This window comes from Maniola jurtina, chromosome 1 (genome assembly GCF_905333055.1).
Source record: "Maniola jurtina chromosome 1, ilManJurt1.1, whole genome shotgun sequence".
NCBI lineage: Eukaryota > Metazoa > Arthropoda > Insecta > Lepidoptera > Nymphalidae > Maniola > Maniola jurtina.
Genome location: NC_060029.1, coordinates 16,994,109 through 17,013,236, shown reverse-complemented (window position 1 = coordinate 17,013,236; position 19,128 = coordinate 16,994,109). Strand labels below are relative to the sequence as shown.

General features: G+C 36.9%; 2 protein-coding genes and 1 pseudogene across 2 annotated transcripts; all 3 read left to right on the top strand.

The window, feature by feature from the left end:
• Window positions 1-11,065: 11,065 nt before the first annotated feature.
• LOC123864861 (carbonyl reductase [NADPH] 1-like) lies at window positions 11,066-11,981 on the top strand. Its single transcript, XM_045905574.1, has one exon. It carries the CDS (start codon window positions 11,112-11,114, stop codon window positions 11,973-11,975), a length of 864 nt encoding a protein of 287 aa, XP_045761530.1. The 5' UTR covers window positions 11,066-11,111; the 3' UTR covers window positions 11,976-11,981.
• A 449-nt stretch (window positions 11,982-12,430) lies between these two features.
• On the top strand, window positions 12,431-13,447 carry LOC123864868 (carbonyl reductase [NADPH] 1-like). Its single transcript, XM_045905587.1, has one exon. The coding sequence runs from the start codon at window positions 12,530-12,532 to the stop codon at window positions 13,391-13,393; it is 864 nt and encodes a 287-aa protein (XP_045761543.1). The 5' UTR covers window positions 12,431-12,529; the 3' UTR covers window positions 13,394-13,447.
• A 286-nt stretch (window positions 13,448-13,733) lies between these two features.
• Window positions 13,734-14,852, top strand: LOC123864874 (annotated as a pseudogene).
• The last annotated feature ends 4,276 nt before the right edge of the window (window positions 14,853-19,128 follow it).

Below are 19,128 nucleotides of genomic sequence, written 5' to 3'. Positions count from 1 at the left end.
ACAATTTTTGAAAATGTAAACCGATATTCCAACATTCAAAGCGCCACAAAAGGAAGTGAGGTTCAAACTTCGCACCAGGGACACGAAAATATAAGTCCGAATGAAAATATGAGCATTTCAAACTCTGTTATATACCTACTGTCATCCTTTTTGTAACGGATAGATCTAGACGAATAGGGCTACCCTTCAGATAACATCTGATTTTCGCGCATGTAAATTAAGGTTCAAGATATATTGCGACAGAAAAGATGTAGGTACAGTTGTTGTTAAAATGCGTCTTTTCTAAATAAGAAAACATTTACACTCCTCTTTATGAGCAGTCGTGTAACGATACCACAATCACGTCTTTGAGACTAACAGGGAGTGCTTATTATGGCAGGAAGATAGACCTTAGCTCTGCGACAGATTTTTGCCAAGGTGGCGTTTGTTGGTGTATGGCATGGTATAACGTCTATTCAAATTGTTATATTTGTCACCATTCCAGAATATAACTTACCCTTAGAGTGAAAATAAAGTATAGAGTGCCTTTAGGAGTATGAACCGTAGGCACAGTTTTGTGAATAGAATCGTAGTGCTACGAAATCTTAAAGACGTTCCGACTATACGTTTATGATCTAGGTATACTTAGCTCGTCTAGGATCGGATCCATAGATATGACATGTCGTTGGAATCATAGTGATGCACTTTTTTACAGGTACATTAATTATTATTTATCAGTGTCTGTAGAATACCTGCTTACGATTCTACTACTACTACATTACTAATGCCTCATAAGCTGTATAAGTAATAGATACATACAGTAACCGGCAAGAAATATTGTACCTCGACGTTTTGTCGGTGTCAACGACAGAGATAACGCTCTACCATAGATAATACATAATACGCTCTATGAAACCGCTACGTCTTTCTAAAGGTCGATGTATAATATTTCCGGCTACTGTACTTTAGAACATACCTGACAAGTGAACAAAATTCCTGTAGTGTGGCAGCCCTCGTAGCAAGGCACTGAATCGTGACCTTCGCACTGAATAATGCAACAAAATGACTTTCATATCGACACTGCGAGTTTACAGCTCCGCTGCTATCATTTCACTACGTTTTATTTTATTGAAAACTTACAGCTTCTGCATTCGCGTTTACGTTCTGAAACATTTTATTTTTGTTACCTTGTTTTTTAAATAACTTTTAAGTAATAAATGGTTTCTAATATTATTTATTTAGCTAGCATAGAGAGCTATGCTTAGGGATCCTTTACGTGATCAAATCAGGGCATAGCTCAACGGGTTGCGAAGCTGAAGTGGTAATGGGGAGGGATCATAGTTCGGAATACCGATAGACGTTGGGGTCCTAAGGCGCTAGAATGGCGACCTCGCATAGCAAAGCGCAGCGTCGGAAGACCCCACACTTGGTGGACACTGACGACATCAAACGAGTCGCAGGATTCAAGCGGCAAAGACCGTGGCGGGGTTTGTTCCTCAAGAGACCTTAATTATGTCCAGCTGTGTGTGGGTGCGAGGTTGATAATGATGATCCTAAGGTTTGATTAGCTACCTAGACATTTTATGTAACTCTCGAATAATACATTTTACCCGTAACACTTGTAGGTACGCCTCATCAAAGATTAGGAGAATGTAATTAAGTGCCATCCCGTATAATCTCGAGGAATTCTTATTACACAGGATTTTATATTTTAATGAACCTCTTTAGAGACGAAAATTAATTTAAATGAGATGAAAATACGAACTTGAGTGGAATTTATTCCTTGGAAATAATTACATTAATATCAAATGCACACTCGGATACTTCACATAGAGTAAGAGTATTGAGAGTAGAGGTAGAGGTGGATATAGGCATTCTCATTATAAGAGCAACCTATAGCTTAATAGTTATATGTAGTCAGGTTTTAATAGCTTAATAGTTATAGCTTCAAATATGTACAAATCGCAGAAAGCTTCTCAGAGATGCAATTTGCCCGGCGCGGCGCCTTAGACCTTCTAGAGTTAGGTTTTGCACTCGTATCATGATTTAATGGTTGGAGTTCGGTAGCAAGGTCATATGGGCCACGTATAGTGCGCCTCTTATGCATTTTAGCGAGAAGTTTATCTAAGCATCTAAAGAAAACCAAAACACTTTACATAATTAACTAAGTTAACTATATATTTAACACCTTATAGTTATAAGTATGTTTATTTTACGATAGCTAAGGTTTTCATAAAAAGAAACTACTTAGCGTGAAAAGTGTTTCTCAACATAACAGCAAAAACTAAAAACTGCTTTAGTTAATTTGCTCGCGTTTTGTCGCTTGCTCACAACAAAGTCTCGCTTAAATATAAAAGGAGGAAAACTTGCTAATTACCGTCATTTGTTGGACGTTGCTGGTTTTTTGGACTCACGTGAAATTTCAGGGACTAGGTAAATTGAAAATTTTAATTTAAAATGTAAACCTACTTGTGTCTAGAATCTAGATAGAAGAAGGTAAAAATGTTTAAAACTTCAGTCTTCTAGTCTGGGGGTCAGGGGTTCAATTTACTTTTTTCTAATTTTTCAAAGTTAGGTACCTACCTATACCTATGTACATTTTAATAAACAAGTAAATATAATTTTCTTTAACAGTGAAGGAAAATATCGTGAGAAAACTTGCATGCCTGAGAGTTCTTCACAATATTTTTAAAGGTGTCTTATAAGTTTGCCGATCGGCATTAATGGTCAACATGGTCAGTGCTGCTGAGAGGAGACCTGCGCTCAGTAGTAAGGCAGTACTTAATTCCAGGAGGTCTAAGAGCTGGGCAAATTACATACGTGTTTCTTCGAGAAGTTTTCTGAGATTTATTTATCTTTTAAATAAGTTAAGGCAAAAAAGATTGTACCTACTACAACTAGTAATTACAACTACTAACTACAGACTGAAAGACATCTAGTACAAAGTATTTTGTACTACAACCCAAACGACTTCTTCATAAGTACGTTAGTTTAAAATAAAAATAAAACACAAAAACAGATTTCTTACGGAAAAATGTCAAAATCGCTTTATTTCTGAGATAAAAGTTATTTGACGATTGAAAAATCAGCACTTAATTTCATAGTCCCCCTAAATTAATATACTTAGTATTATTGAATGGAATTTCACACTGAACTGGAAACGTTAAACTATAAAAGCCCCCAGTATCGGCACGGCATGTATCACACGTGGTAATTTGAAAAGTAAACGAACCGAGAGCGGGCGAATTAATTCCGTAATTCCGGAAAATGAAGCCAATTCCATTTGATCCATCTATCGTCTCTATTTATACGTGCTTTGTATACGCACGTTTAATGACGTCAAGCTGAGTGTGAGCTGAGTATAATGCATGAGACATAGCTGGCTGATGCCCGCGACTCTGTCCGTGTAGATTTAGCTTTTTGAAAATCTCGTGTGATTTTCCAGGATATAAAGTACTATGTCTCTCTAGCGAGAAAAATTACCACTTTCCACGCAGATTTCAAAGGGCAAAGGAAACATTTCCGAGCGAGTGACATGAAAAAGTTATTGGTAAGTACCTACCGAACTACATAATATGTATTTATAGTTTCAAATAAAAAGCTTCCATAAGCCAAAAAATTTGTATAGAAATGCCCAAAATAAGTACTGATACGGCAGCCAGTAAGTACCAAATAAGTATTATTACATTTTTATAACCTTGAGTGCTTAAGCCCCAGAAAATTAGTTGTTACTTGAATTACGCGGGATTACTCGATTATTCAGCGTTATGCGGGATTAGACTTTATTCCGAACTCTCCCAAACGTTGTAGACAACTTTATCCCCGTTCGAAATTAAATACTTTCGCTAAATATACCTTTACTTACCTATTGTATAAGTATTTTCTGCTCCTTGTTAGTATATTTCGCCTTGTACTGCTATTAAGTTTGACCCAGTTAAAACACTTGTTTGCCATCCAAACTAGACTTGCAATCCAAGCACAACCAATGCGACATAATAAATATGTCCCGCATCTTTTGCAACGCTTTATCGACGAAACCAGAGTGAACGAGAATTGATAACTTTTGACTTGACCTTAAACCGACGTGAACTATGCACTATTATCTAGTGTTATTAGTATTACCATCTAATACAGATAAGGATTGCAATTATTATTATTATATTTATCTAATTTAAAAACTCGTCATTTAATTAAATAATTTTAGTATAGTTACGTTTCTTTCTCACACTGAATGTCGGAATAAGTACAGTAAGTAACGTATGAAGTCTTTTCAATGCGTTAGAAAGTGGCGCACGAATCTTATTCATAAAATGTAACTCGTAGAAAATAAGATATATTATATTATCCTTATCTCACTGCTCATGTTGGTTGTTTTAGACTTCAACCAGAGTCCTTGCAGACTAAGTATACTGTAATATCTACTTATCGCGCATGTTGTTTGTTTTGACTTCAGTCTTTAACATAATTCCTTTTAAACTAAGTATATTAGTGTGCGACAACGCTTTCGGGTGGATGTTTCATGAATAAAGCCACCAGAGAGATATGTCGTGTTAATTGTGCTTGGACTGGTGGTCTGATTTGAGCAAGTTTAACCAGCCACTTATAATATGCACGAGGAACCTGCAAGTCATGAAGAGAAAGCCCCGAAGAGCGATCCAGTGGAAACTCACTAATACACTTTACACTAATACCAGACTGGTGCAAACTCTACTAATTCGGTTATATTGGTTCACTTTATCTAATGTTTCCCAATAAGGATAAGAACCACTCTATAGCTTCATACGCCGGTTATACAGAGTGTAACCCGAACGCTAGCAAAAACTTAGCGTTATTTCTATACTACAATAACACAATACAATGCCAAAAACCATTTGCCTTATCTTGTAGTTTTAGCGATTTAGTATTTTTCAAACCCGCTTAGTATAGACACGAGCCACGGCAGAAGGCAGAAGCCGCCAACCCGACCAGACCAGAGACTATAGAAATCATAAATTGATCAAACCTTCTGGGCCCAATATACAGTTTGGCCTATAGCAGTCAAATGGTCTTTAGTCAATTACAACCGGGTACATCTAATTTTAGCCATGAATAAGTCGAATAATCCTAAGTTTAACAGGGCTCTCTCCGTCACTTACTCCATACAATCGTAGTTCCAATTTCATTTGAATATTAAGCAACCAAAGTCCATGAAATTTTGCAGACATAGTCTAGAAACTAATATCTGTGTCTGTGGTGTTTTAGATTTTTCTAAAAATATGTAGTTTCAAAATTACACGAGCTCAAAGATTTGTAAGTGAATTTTTAAGACCGCGTAACTTTGAAACCGAATATTTTAACAGAAATCTGGAAAACCACAGGCATAAATATTAGTTTCTAGAATATGTCTGCAAAATTTCATGGACTTTGGTTGCTTAATATTCAAATGAAATTGGAACTACGTTTGTATGGAGCGAGTGACGGAGAGACCCCTCTTAAGCAACTGCTATCAGCTAGCCAACTAAAACTAGTTATTTGGCTACCCTTTGGCTTTTAGCTGTAACATTAATAGGCACACATGACCTGCCTAGCATTTATACAAATAGCCTAAAACTAAATAAACATAGATCATGTTGATTTATTGTGGCATGACTCTGTATTCCTAGGAATATAATAAGTAATCCTAGACCGGGTGAAATAGGATCAGAGCAGATTTGTTTGGGTTGATAATGGATTTCCTTCCGACGGTTAGTAGGTACGGGTAGCGATAAACAAGGACCTTGATTTAGTGTCGCTTTTTGATATTCAACCTGTTCTTTAGGAGTAAAATAGTTTGGAATTCTGTCTCTCTATCTCTCTGCTTCATATTTCTCATTGCAACGGGTCGTTATCTCTTTCACACTGTGCATCTTTGCATGAGTTCTCATACTGATGTGACGTCTGGCAATCCGTACTTGGCCTACATTGTATGACTATACCCGAATCCTTTCTCATTCTGAGAGAAGATCCATGCTTTGCAGTGCGCAACAGATGTCTACTCTGGTTTCTAACTCTTCTTGCTCTACTCTTCTTACTCTTCACTATAGTTCTTTCTTCTTTCTGGGCTGCTTTCCGCACTTAAACGTTTCCGTTTGTTGTGCGTACAGTTCTTTATAATGTCAGTCGATCAGTCTGGAGGGTGCCAGCTTAGCGATAAATTATATTTTAACAAAATGGCCATGGCTTTAACGATGCTAATATTTTTTTTAAATAGGTACCTATTTCACTTTCAGATTTAAGATTGTAATGAATTCCTGAACGTTTTTGAAGCAACTATACTAAGGTCTGTAATGGCATTGTGGAAATAATTGAATTAATTGGGTTCAAAGGGAAGAGGCATTCGGCCCGCAATTGGATATTAAAATTTTTCCTTTACTGTTTCGCTCGGAAAAATAACTGGAATGTCGAAATTTCCTATCGATGAATCTGGAATAGGTAATTCTTTGTTTGATGAGCACTTGGAATAATGACGCTTGGAGTAAAAAGTATAATGATATAATTTTCTCTTTTCCTCTCCAGTAAACCGCCAAACTTTGGCTAAGAGTGTGTACCTACCTCATAGGTAGGTATAGTTACCGGCAATTAAATAGTCATCTCTGACCTACGATGCGCAGATATTGTTCCACGTGTTCGTATTCTGTGTATGGATATAGCAAGTACACTAATGCAGATGGCGAACGCGGGCTGGTGTGTTTCGCTCCCTCGCGTCACGCGCCCCACGCGCGAAAAAATACTGTTGCGACGCGTCTTGCGGTTAACTTCAAGAACGTCTATTTAATTGGCGTGGACCGCACGTACCACACTCTTTTCTGATAAAATATGAAAATTGCCTTAGATAAATATAGTTGTCACGTTTTTAGCACGAGCAAACTTCTACGATTATTGTGATCAATGGAACGAGGTCATGACCCTCAGCAATGAGGAATACGAGAGAGAGATAGAGAGGGTACCTATACTTAATTAAAAAGTTTACGCATTCTTTTGACACGAAACCGCCTCGCTTAAATTGACGGCCTCAGCTCAATTCATTAAATTCTTTCTCAAAAATGGAATTGTTCTCATAGCAGAGACAGCAGCGCGCAAACACAATAGCTGAAATTCTCCGTGATATAATGGAATTGCTCCGGATTACGTCGAATGCCAGTTAATTATGTGGTTTACTCGACCTACTTTTAAAAGTGCTTTCTGAATTAAGATCGCCCGCCTGAGCATTTCTTTGGCCTTTTTAATTTGTGTCAATTCCCCGGCGTTCTACTAAAGACTGTTTATATCTGTATATTTTTAAAGAGTTTTAATTAGAGATCTCGAAAGCAAGGCAAAAATCACAGGTATAACCTTTTGCATAAATAAAACCGCAGTTGAATCTCGTTAAATGTGAAATTGCGGTAAAAAGTTATTGAAATAATATGAACACTGACGATATAAAGAAGTTCGACGGGATATTAAAGTAAGTAAGATTTTAATAAAATATTGACAAGTAAAATAAATACTTAATAGTAAAACTTAAAAGATACTTGTACTATGAAGTTATTTGGTGTCAGTGAAACCTAGTTAGCAGGCAGACATAAATCATGGGCAGGTCTTCCCACGAGCTTTACATTTGACTGGTTTCGTTTGGCGGCGCTCCAGCTGGCTGCAGTGTCAACTGATACTTGAATTAACACACCTACATCTTTGTAAGACCTCCACCAACTGACATTAGTCAAGTTTTACCTTTATTAATAGAGGTTAAAGTTGATTTCAAACTACGGTATAGAAATATCGCTCACCCTACTTTTAAATGTCACTGTTCGCACTTAGATGTAATATTATATTACATCTATGTGTGAACAGTGACATTTAAAAGTAGGGTGAGCGATATTTATGTATTATATTATATTCCGTAGTTTAAAATCAACTTTATAGACGTCAGGTCCGTGTAAAGAGTATAAGTATAAACTTATACCCTCGAAGAATGCCAATGCTAAATGCTATTGATTCATCTAGCGTGCCGTGGTTCAAGTTATAAGCAAGAAACAAAGATGGACGGAAGGCGTTCCAGACCTTCAATAGGGTCTACAAATTGTGATCTGAACGGTTCTTGACCCATTAATCTCGCAGGTGTCAGTACGTGGATCAAGTTGAATTTGATGCTCAGTTTACACGTTCAACAAGCTGTTCAACAATCTACGTTCCCACCGGGCGAGCTGAGTTACTCATAAGCCACTCAGTTCGCAGCTATGGAATATGGATCCTCAGTTCGCAACAAAAGCTCTGAGCAGAAATATTTCAATGATATTGACGTTACTTTGCAGAAATCCATGAGCAATTCACAAGGAATTAAAAGCTTATTTTGCTATAATCCGCTAAAACAGACTTCATCATATCGAATGGTGTAATATGCAGCATTCGATATGCACTATCAACTTCCTTAGTTCCTGTTAGGGATTTTCAGGTATTGAAGTAAAGTATAAAGTTTAGTAATAAAAATACGAAACAGTTACCAACATTTAGGAAAAGCCAGCCGATTGCAAAAGTAGTACAATTGCAAAATTTTGCTAAAGTAGCACAATCGCAAAGACAAACAATTGCAATTCTTTGCTGCACCAACCACAAACACTAAAAATTAACAAGTGTAAATTAAAAAATAACACCCCCGACAAGTGAAGGTTACAGTAACTGGAAAAGAGCTGATAACTTTCAAACGGCTGAACCGATTTTCTAGGATTATAGCTAAGAACACTCTCGATCAAGCCACCTTTCAAACAAAAAAAAAAATTAAAATCGGTTCATTAGTTTAGGAGCTACGATGCCACAGACAAATAAACAGATACACACGTCAAACATAAAACACCCCTCTTTTTGGGTCGGGGGTTAAAAATGTAGAAAAACAGCTGCTGATAGGCAATGGAGAGAAACTTTAGCAGATCGTTGTCACTTGGTGCGACGAGCCCAGCAGCCACGCTGGCGTGCCGCCAGGCCCCACGACAGACACACTTTAATTAAATCGCCTTTCGGTACTGTAAAATACAACCTATTATAACAGCCGTTTTTAACCGACTTCACAAAAGGAGGTGGTTCTCAATTCGACTGTATGTTTTTTTTTGACGTGCCAATGTGGAGTCATGAACAATGTGAAGTAACCGTTCTTACAGCTAATTGGCACCGACTCCAAAAAATATTATAGAACTACATATTTTTAACCCCCGACTCAAAAAGAGGGGTGTTATAATTTTGACGTGTGCATCTGTGTATCTGTCTGTGGCATCGTAGCTCCTAAACTAATGAACCGATTTTAATTTAGTTTTTTTTGTTCGAAAGGTGGCTTGATCGAGAGTGCTCTTAGCTATAATCCAAGAAAATCGGTTCAGCCGTTTCTAGTTATTGTAACCTTCACTTGTCGGGGGTGTTATAAATTTTTAATTTACACTTGTTACCTTTAAGTGTTTGTGGTTGTTAAAGTCAGTTTTTTTTTTTGAATTTTTTTTTTGGTAAGTTAATTTCTAGGGATCCGTATTCCGTAACTTAACCCAATGGGGCTCTATTATTATAAACCTCTGCTGTTCATCCATATGCCTGTCTGTCAGCGGGCTGTATTTCATGAATCGTTATAGATAGAGAGTTGAAATTTTCATCGAGTATGTAAAAACCAAGTTTTATTACGAAGATACAAGACTTTTAATCCTGAACTCGAAGAACCAACTCCATAAAGTCTTAAACAATTTTTTAAATAAAAACCGAACAAATAGCTAACACGAATATTTGTAACATTCTTAACTGAATAATTTAAACTTATCATTCATTCACCCTCGGCCTCCGCGGGGAAGTTTTAAATCAAACGTAAGCAAAAGTTGTACCGCTTCAATTCAATACCTGTGAATTATTCATTCCACACGAATCCATTAGGACCCACACCCCCTTTACACTCCCCAACAACCCCCCTCCCCATTTCCGTATGTACACTGCGATACTGAAAAGTAAATTTACTAATTAAATTCCACATTTCAATTAGCAGATGTACACTTATTTCGGTTTTACATAAAACTCCCTTATATGATGTTAATTAAAACCAAATAAATAAGATGAATCAAAATGTTTGCATGAAGTTTATATTTATTTACCTGCTGTTCGATTGCGGAAAAACTGTTTCAATCACTATTGTAATTGCTATGGTTGTAATTGGCTGAATTTATGGTATTCTTGTTGCAACAATGTCCGCCACGCTGGCAAACTTTGGACTAGCAGACTTTACCCACCTTTGAGAACATTATGGGGAACTCTCAGGTTTAAAGATTTTACAATAATTATTTGCAGGATCATTATATTATACGGACGAATGTTAAAAGAGCTTATGAAGTAAAGTCTACTCGGAATAAATATTAGGTAGGTATAGGTGTATATATATTTTTATTTTGGAGTTTCACACACACATATAATATCTACCTATGTATAATGATCAAATTAAAAAAGTAAATAAGATAAGAATGTGTGGGTACTATTTATTCAAGCATTCAACCGAGACAGGAAACTATTGAGCTTTATAGCACAGTTTATGATTGTGAGTAACTAAACATTTAGGAATCTTTGACCTTAACAAAGTCAATACAGACATTACAAACATAATCAATGTAATACGTAATGTAAATGCACTCGTAATAGCCATGCGGTGTTTTTATTTTTAGGGTTCCGTTCCTCAAAAGAAAAAGGAACCCTTATAGGATCACTTTGTTGTCTCCGTGTCTGTCTGTCCATCTGTCGTGTGTCAAGAAAACCTATAGGGTACTTCCCGTAGACTTAAAATCATGAAAGGCAGGTAGGTCGGTGTTATAGCACAAGTAAGGGAAAAAATCCGAACCTTTTTGTTTTCGCCACAAAAACAAATTAAAATGTGTTCACGACAAAATTAATTTACTAAATCACATATAGATGGTGCTGTATGTTGTCATTAACTTGCAGTATTTCACATAAAATGTTTAAATATTTTGTACGGAACCCTTCGTGTGCGAGTCCGTTTTGCAGTTGACCGTTTTTTTTTTCGACTGATAACGAAACCTGCTTCTTGATAGATATTAATTGAACTTCGATGCAAGTGTCAATGATAATCTGTAGTCTGCAACGGATATATTGCAAGAGTAGTCATGTCGAAAGTTGCTGTGGTGACGGGTTCCAATAAAGGCATCGGTTACTCCATAGTCAAGGGCTTGTGTCAGAGATTCGATGGAGTCGTGTTTTTGATGTCGCGAGATGAAACCCGAGGGATGGAAGCAGTCGCCAAATTAAAAGAAATAGGACTAAACCCTGAGTATCATCAGCTTGATATAAGTGACAGAAGCAGCGTTGAAAAATTTAGAGATCACATCAAAGAAAAGTATGGAGGAATCGACATTCTCATTAATAATGCAGCGGTCGCTGGAGAACTATTTTCTATAACATACGAAGATGCCCAAAATGTTATCGATATTAACTATAAAAGTATTTTTACTCTAAAAGAATTGATTTATCCATTGATTAGAAATAATGGTCGTATCGTCAATATTTCGAGTGACTGTGGCCATCTATCGAATATAAGGAACGAGTATTGGATTCAAAGGTTATCCAAAAAAGATTTGTCCGAAGCTGATATTAATGAATTCGTCGATTGGTATCTTGAATCGGTGAAGAATGGTACGTTTAATCGTGAAGATATCGCTGATGGCGCATCTGTTGCATCATATAGAGTCGCAAAGGTAGCTCTGAGTGCTATAACTATGGTTCACCAAAGTGAATTGGAGTCCAAGAACATTTCTATCAATTCAATGCATCCCGGACTCGTACGTACTGATATGACTAAGGGGGTGGGCTTTTACAGTATGGACGAAGCGGCTGAAACTCCAATCTATCTCGCTCTGGATGCTCCACAAACCTTGAAAGGCGCCTATGTGTGGTTTGACAAAAAAGTGTTAGATTGGTATGATTACAAAGCCGATTATTACTTTAAGGTTAAGACCTTGAATAAAAATTAGATTTTATTAAATGTTTTTTACTATCAAAGTGCAGTTGAGCAAACGGACGAATTTTTACCGGATAAATAATTTATCACATGGTATGTTGTAATGATTTCACTATCTACATTTATATAATATCTTATCAGTACTTCATTCATTTGGAACAGACTATCGCTATGACAGAATATCGTAAATATTCTCTTAGATCCTACATCTAATATCCATGTCGAACTTAACTTGTACCAAAATTTGTCATTTCACAAAGTGAGTGTATTTCAACAATGTTTATACCTACTGTAAAGATTAAAATATAATTGTAACTTTATTATAATTAGTGCAACATAAGTAGTTGAACAATCTTTTGATTAAATATTTAATATCCCGTACCCACAAATATTAATCTTCGTTAAAACAATCGCGAGCGTAGTTGTTGATAAATAGATAAAAATGTCTTAAGATAATCCATTTACTTCACAGTATCAGCGACTTTACTTTCTCTGATAAATGACATGCTTTTGAATTTTTAAAACATCGTATCAGCAGTTTGTAAAAAACATCTTACCTAAGTAGTCATGTTGAAAATCGCTGTTGTGACAGGCTCAAACAAGGGCATCGGTTTCGCCATAGTCAAGGGCTTGTGTCAGAGATTCGATGGAGTCGTGTTTTTGACGTCACGAGATGAAACCCGAGGGATGGAAGCAGTCGGTAAATTAAAAGAAATAGGACTAAACCCTGAGTACCATCAGCTTGATATAACTGACAGAAGCAGTGTAAAGAAGTTCAGAGATCACGTTAAAGAAAAATACGGAGGTATTGATATTCTTTTTAATAACGCTGCAGTTCTTGATGCTGACGTCAATTCTAGAACATATGAAGACGCTAAAAAAGTTATCGACATTAACTACAGAAGCATTCACACTTTGAAAGAAATAATTTACCCATTAATTAGAAACAATGGACGTATTATCAATATTTCAAGTGATTGTGGTCACCTATCAAACATAAGAAATGAATATTGGATCCAAAAGTTATCCAAAAAAGACTTGCCAGAAGTCGATGTTAATGAATTCGTGGATTGGTATCTCGAATCGATAAAGAATGGTACTTTTAGTGGTGAGGATATCGCTGATGGGGCATCCGCTGCGTCGTACAGAGTCGCAAAGGTAGCTCTTAGCGCTATAACCACGGTCCACCAACGGGAGCTAGAGTCCAAGAACATCTCTGTCAATTCGATTCATCCTGGACTGGTACGTACTGACATGACACATGGAGTTGGCTTCTTTAGTACAGATGAAGCAGCTGAGACTCCTATTTATCTCGCTCTTGATGCCCCTGAATCTCTAAAAGGAGCCTTTGTGTGGTTTGACAGAAAAGTGGTAGATTGGTACGATTCTAAAGCTGATTATTACTTCAAAACTGAGAGCGCGAGTTCATAATTTATGGTGTTTTATCGTATTACATATTTTAATACAAATCTTTGTTTTATTTGTTTTAATTTTTAACTGTTTCATAATAAAAAATTATTATAATTTTTTTTTTCATATTGCACACTCCACTGATCGAGTACTGAACACGGTCTCCTCTCAGAATAAATAGGGCTTACTACGCTGGCCATGATGATTGGCAGACTTCACACACCTTCGAGAATAATAATACCTTATACGTAATATATGTATTACAAATAATTTATTATAGCTAGTGTCCTCATAAATTAAACTAAACATTAAAATAGGAACACTATCAAATGTGTAGTAAGTAGTGAACGATAAGAGATAACGGTCATAGCACACATATCAACTCGGAAATTGATCGTCTCCGTATCAACTCGAGTCATTCAATCTTTGTATGAAATTCCTTACTGCAATGCACACTAATCGGAAATGTATCGTAATCGCTTCGCTTCTCCACTTTTACATTAGGTTGACGCCTGGTTGATGGCGAGGCGAAAGGCGATACGGTGACGTGACAATTCATTTCCGAGTTGATATGTGTGCTATGGCCATTTCTTGTAATAAAATTGTGCCACCTAGTATTAGAAAAAAACTCGCGTGAACAGTCATGTCGAGACTAGCTGTCGTCACAGGCTCGAACAAAGGCATTGGCTTCACCATAGTCAAGGGTTTGTGTCAGAGATTCGATGGGGTAGTGTACTTAACATTGGGAGATGAAGCCCGAGGGAACGAAGCAGTAGCAAAATTGAACGAAGTAGGACTAAATCCAGTTTCTGTCACCAACTCGACGTAGGTGACAGAAACAGCGTAGAAACATTCAGAGATTACATCAAAAAAAACTATGGAGGACTCGATATTCTCATCAATAATGCTGGCATCGTAGAAGCCGACCTAATTCCTAATTACGAAGAAGCCAATAGAGTTATTAACATTAACTACAAAAGCATACTCACTTTGAAAGAATTGATTTTGCCATTAGTAAGAAACAAAAGTCGTATCTTAAACATCTCAAGTTATTGTGGTCATCTTTCGAATATAAGAAACGAGTATTGGATTCGAAGCTGACGTTACTGAATTCGTGGAGTGGTATCTTGATTCGGTAAAGACAGGTACTTTTGATCGTGAAGATTTGGCTGATGATGCTATGTTTTCGTCGTATAGAGTTTCAAAAGTGGCACTTAGTGCAATAACCATGGTCCATCAGCGAGAGTTGGAGTCTAGGAACATATCTGTAAACTCAATGCACCCTGGCGTGGTGAGGACAGATTTGACTAAGGGTAATGGATTCTACGACACAGAAGAAGCTGCCGAGACTCCTGTGTACCTCGCTCTCGATGCTCCACAGATTTTGAAAGGCTCATACGTGTGGTATGATAAAACAGTGGTAGACTGGTTCGATTATAAAGCTGATTATTACTATAAAGTAAATAATATATTTGAGTAAATAAAACTTGTGTACATATTCTCATTTTGTCGTTCTTAACTTTTTATTGGGAAATATCGGTACTAAACTTAATTAATTATTAAATATTTTTGCTATGCTAGGCCATGTGCGGCAACAGACTTTACATACCTTTGAGAACAATATGGAGAACTCTCAGACATACAGGTTTCCTCACGATATTTTCTTTGACCATTAATAGGATCGTGTATAGTTGTAAATTTTCACACAAACGCACACGTTTTAATCATTTTTTTTGTGATGTAACCACAAATTTGCGGTTTTCGGATTTTTTCTTTACTTGTGCTAAGACCTACATACCTGCAAAATTTCGTGATTCTAGGTCAACGGGAAGTACCCTATAAGTTTTCTTAACAGACACGACAGACAACAAAGTGATCCTATAAGATTTCTGTTTTCCTTTTAGGCACGGAACCCTAAAACCAGTCTTCTGTGTAAGATATTAACTAGAGTTTGTCGTGATACTTAGCTGTTACCTTTTTCAGCCGAGTGACACTTAGTTTAGTTCCCCTAATGGGTCCCCGAGGAGACATCTCTCCGGACCCACATCAATTCCGCGGCAATTTTCGTCGATTGCCGAACACATAAATATATTCGTTTGACTGATGAATATACGATTTGTACTTACTATATGCTAGTGAAGTTGAGAGTGAAGTATGAACTAAGTTAAGACGTCCAAGTTTTTGTACCTACATTTTAAGTTTTCTTTTTGTAGCCTGTCATTTGTGTTTTGTGGTGCAATAAAGTACATACAGAGGTACATACATACGTCCGCCGCCTATTCAGAAGGTCGAGGGTTTGATCCCGGGCATGCGCCTATTACTTTTCGGATTATATGGGTTTAAAGCAGTTACGTATCACTAGCTTTAACGGTGAAGAAAAAATCAACAACGGAGTCAACAGTTTGACAGTTTTTTTTTTTTAAATTATAAACTCGTTTTTGGTTGCTATCACCTAGCAGCTAGCAAGTGATGCAGGAATGATGGAAAAATATTATTAGGATAAAATAACTTAACAATCGAATATAACAAATTAGTAATCATTGAAACGCTATCAACAAGATAATAATCGTCTTCCAACAAATAATTGTTATAACATCACGTCAGAGCAAAGACGGATTGTTCCCAGCGTTGGATGTTAAAACAAAGTTCTTTGATGTTAATCATCAAGATCGATCATCAACGAAGACGATCCGTCAACTAATTGGCTACATAATTTATATTAAGAGGGGTCTCTCCGTCACTCGCTTCATACAAACGTAGTTCCAATTTCATTTGAATATTAAGCAACCAAAGTCCATGAAATTTTGCAGACATATTCTAGAAACTAATATCTATGTTTGTGGTTTTCCAGATTTCTGTTAAAATATTCAATTTCAAAGTTACAAAAGTTATATTATACATACAAATCTTTGAGCCCCTGTAATTTTAAAACTACATATTTTTAGAAAAATCTAAAACACCACAGACATATTAGTTTCTAGAATATGTTTGTAAAACTTCATGGACTTTGGTTGCTTAATATTCAAATGAAATTGGAACTACGATTGTATGAAGCGAGTGACGGAGAGAGCCCTGTTAAATTAACGCACCGCCTCAGCTTCGCACGGGTAGCTTATAACAATTTTCGTAGAGATCTCTACTTTTTTTTAAAATAAAATAGCCTTTATGTTATTCAGGGATAATGTAGCTTTCTACTGGTGAAAGAATTTCCAAAATGGGTTCAGTAGTTCCAGAGACCCCCGTAGTTTGTACCCCCTACAAATAAACTTACAAACTTTACCTCTTTATATAATAGTATTTAACTTAGTAATCGTGAATATTAATTAACTTCAGGTAGTTTATTATACGTAATGTTTTCTCTCTCTTGCTATCGCTCATTGTTTTTAAAAATTTGAACCAGAGACACCTTTGCGAATTGCGATGCTGATAGTAATTCTTGTATTATTTTTAACCTATTCTAACATATTATGAATGTTGTTGCAAAATTTATCGTTCGGATATCGAACAAATAAAATCAAATTAAAAGGTTTTTTTTCAGATACCTACAAGTTAACCCTTGACTGAAATCTCAGCTGGTGGTAAGTGATGATGCAGTCTAAGATGAAAGCGGGTTAACCTGGAATCGGTTAGCCAGTTTTTGTTGACTCTCACCCAGTGGTAAGTGATGATGCAGTCTAAGTTGGAAGCGAGCTACCTTGGAAGGGGTATGGCAGTTTTTATCAAACCCATACCCCTTTGGTTTGTACACGGCAACGTACCGGAACGCTAAATCGCTAATCTACTTTTCACTAGCGAAACAGGAAGGACAAGCCAATAATTACGTAACAGAATTGATCGTCCCCGTCCCCTGATTGATGTCCTCATAAGCGTCTCCTCGTTTCCTCGTTTTGTTCCCAACACCGTTCCGCGCAACAAAGCATCCATCACACTTGACGGAAATTGGCTCTCGAGTGTCGAGTAAACATCTCCTTTGATTTCTTTGTATTGATGACTTAATTAACAATACTTATTACATTGGTGAGGAGAACCAGATTAACGAAATAGCTCAACGGGTTGCGAAGCTGAAGTGGCAATGGACAAGGCACATAGTTCGAAATAAAAACCGGCCAAGTGCGAGTCAGACTCGCGCACCGTGGGTTCCGTACTTGCGTATTTTTTCCGTCATTTTGCACGATAAATCAAAAACTATTATGCTTAAAAATAAATAAACATCTGTTTTAGAATCATCGATGTATAGAATGTACAAGTAAAGCCCATTCATATGATACCCCTTTTGGTATAGTTTGTTTTAGTACTTTGAAAATTGAAATACATTTTAATTTTTTTTCTGCGATGTAACCACAAATTCACAGTTTTCGGATTTATTGCTGTACTTGTGCTATAAGACCTACCTAACTACCAAATTTCATGAATCTAGGTCAACGGGAAGTACACTATAGGTTTTCTTGACAGACACAACGGACGGACGGACAGACAGACAGAGAGACACACAACAAAGTGAACCTATAAGGGTTCCGTTTTTCCTTTTGAGGTACGGAACCCTAAAACCGATAGACGAAAGTACGAGATTGGCATCCTCGAACTAAAAAGCTCAGTTTTGGAAGACCCCCTACTAGCTGGGTAGTGATAGTCAGTTGAACCTACGTACCTTATGTATAGTTCAATTTTATTATTATTATCATTAGTCGTATAAAGATTAGCATAAGCTAATTGTTAATTAGTTAATAGCTTAGCATATTGGTTTAACAGCTTCACCAGCATTTACATATAGAGTGCGCTAAGAAGGAATTAATTTGCATTCTCAGCGTTATTATCAAGCTAAACGGAATAGTTTAACGAACTAAATGTCGCAGCAAGTATACTGTTGAAGTCTTGATAATTTTCTTAACTTAAGTAGGCACTTATAATTATAATAATTATAAAAAAATGCCGCCAAATTATGAATAACTAGAGGATGCCCGCGACTTCGTCCGCGTGGATGTAGGATTTTAAGGATCCCGTAGGAACTGTTGAATATTCCGAAATCGGATAAACGGATGGATCTTTATGAATCCCGTGAGAACTCTTTGATTTTCCGAGATAAAAAGTAGCCTATGTCCATCCCCGGGATATAAGCTAACATTACCAAATTTCGTCAGAATCGGTTAAACTGTTGGGCCATGAAAAGGTAGCAGACACAGACAGACACACTTTCACATTGATTTTGCGCCGCCGCCATCCAGCGGCTCCCCGTGACTCGTTGTGTGTAACCTAGTGGGTATCTTCCAATGCTGAGTTTTCCGGTGCGAGGTCACTATTCCAGCACCTTAGGACCTCAACGTCTATCGGGTACCCAGCTTTGCCCGGCTGGATTTACAGACAATCCTTTCTTACTGAGGCTCTACATAATAGAGAGAACTGTGTAGGTTCAACTAACTAACACTACTCATATCTATCTATCTATCTATTATCTATGCGAAATCACATCGCAACGAAGAATGACATGATTTTTGAATGGGTATAATTAAATTCCTACATAGGCTACTTTTTCACCCGGAAACCATGGAGTTTGCACGGGATTTTAAAAATCTAAATCCATCCAGCGCGTGTTATTGAGCTGTTGTGATATGTAAGTTAGTCAGTTTATCCTTTTGTATGAATACAGATTTGAATTTGATAGAGAACAGGGGCTGGGACAGGTCTTTATGCAGTGATCAATACCCGACAGTGAGGCTCGGAATACCAAATTAATTCCCGGCCGAGCGCCTGAGCCCGAA

What these genes read in the sequence shown, in the direction of transcription:
- LOC123864861 (XM_045905574.1), top strand. Translation starts at nt 11,112, where the DNA reads ATGTCGAAAGTTGCTGTGGTGACGGGTTCCAATAAAGGCATCGGTTAC.
- LOC123864868 (XM_045905587.1), top strand. Translation starts at nt 12,530, where the DNA reads ATGTTGAAAATCGCTGTTGTGACAGGCTCAAACAAGGGCATCGGTTTC.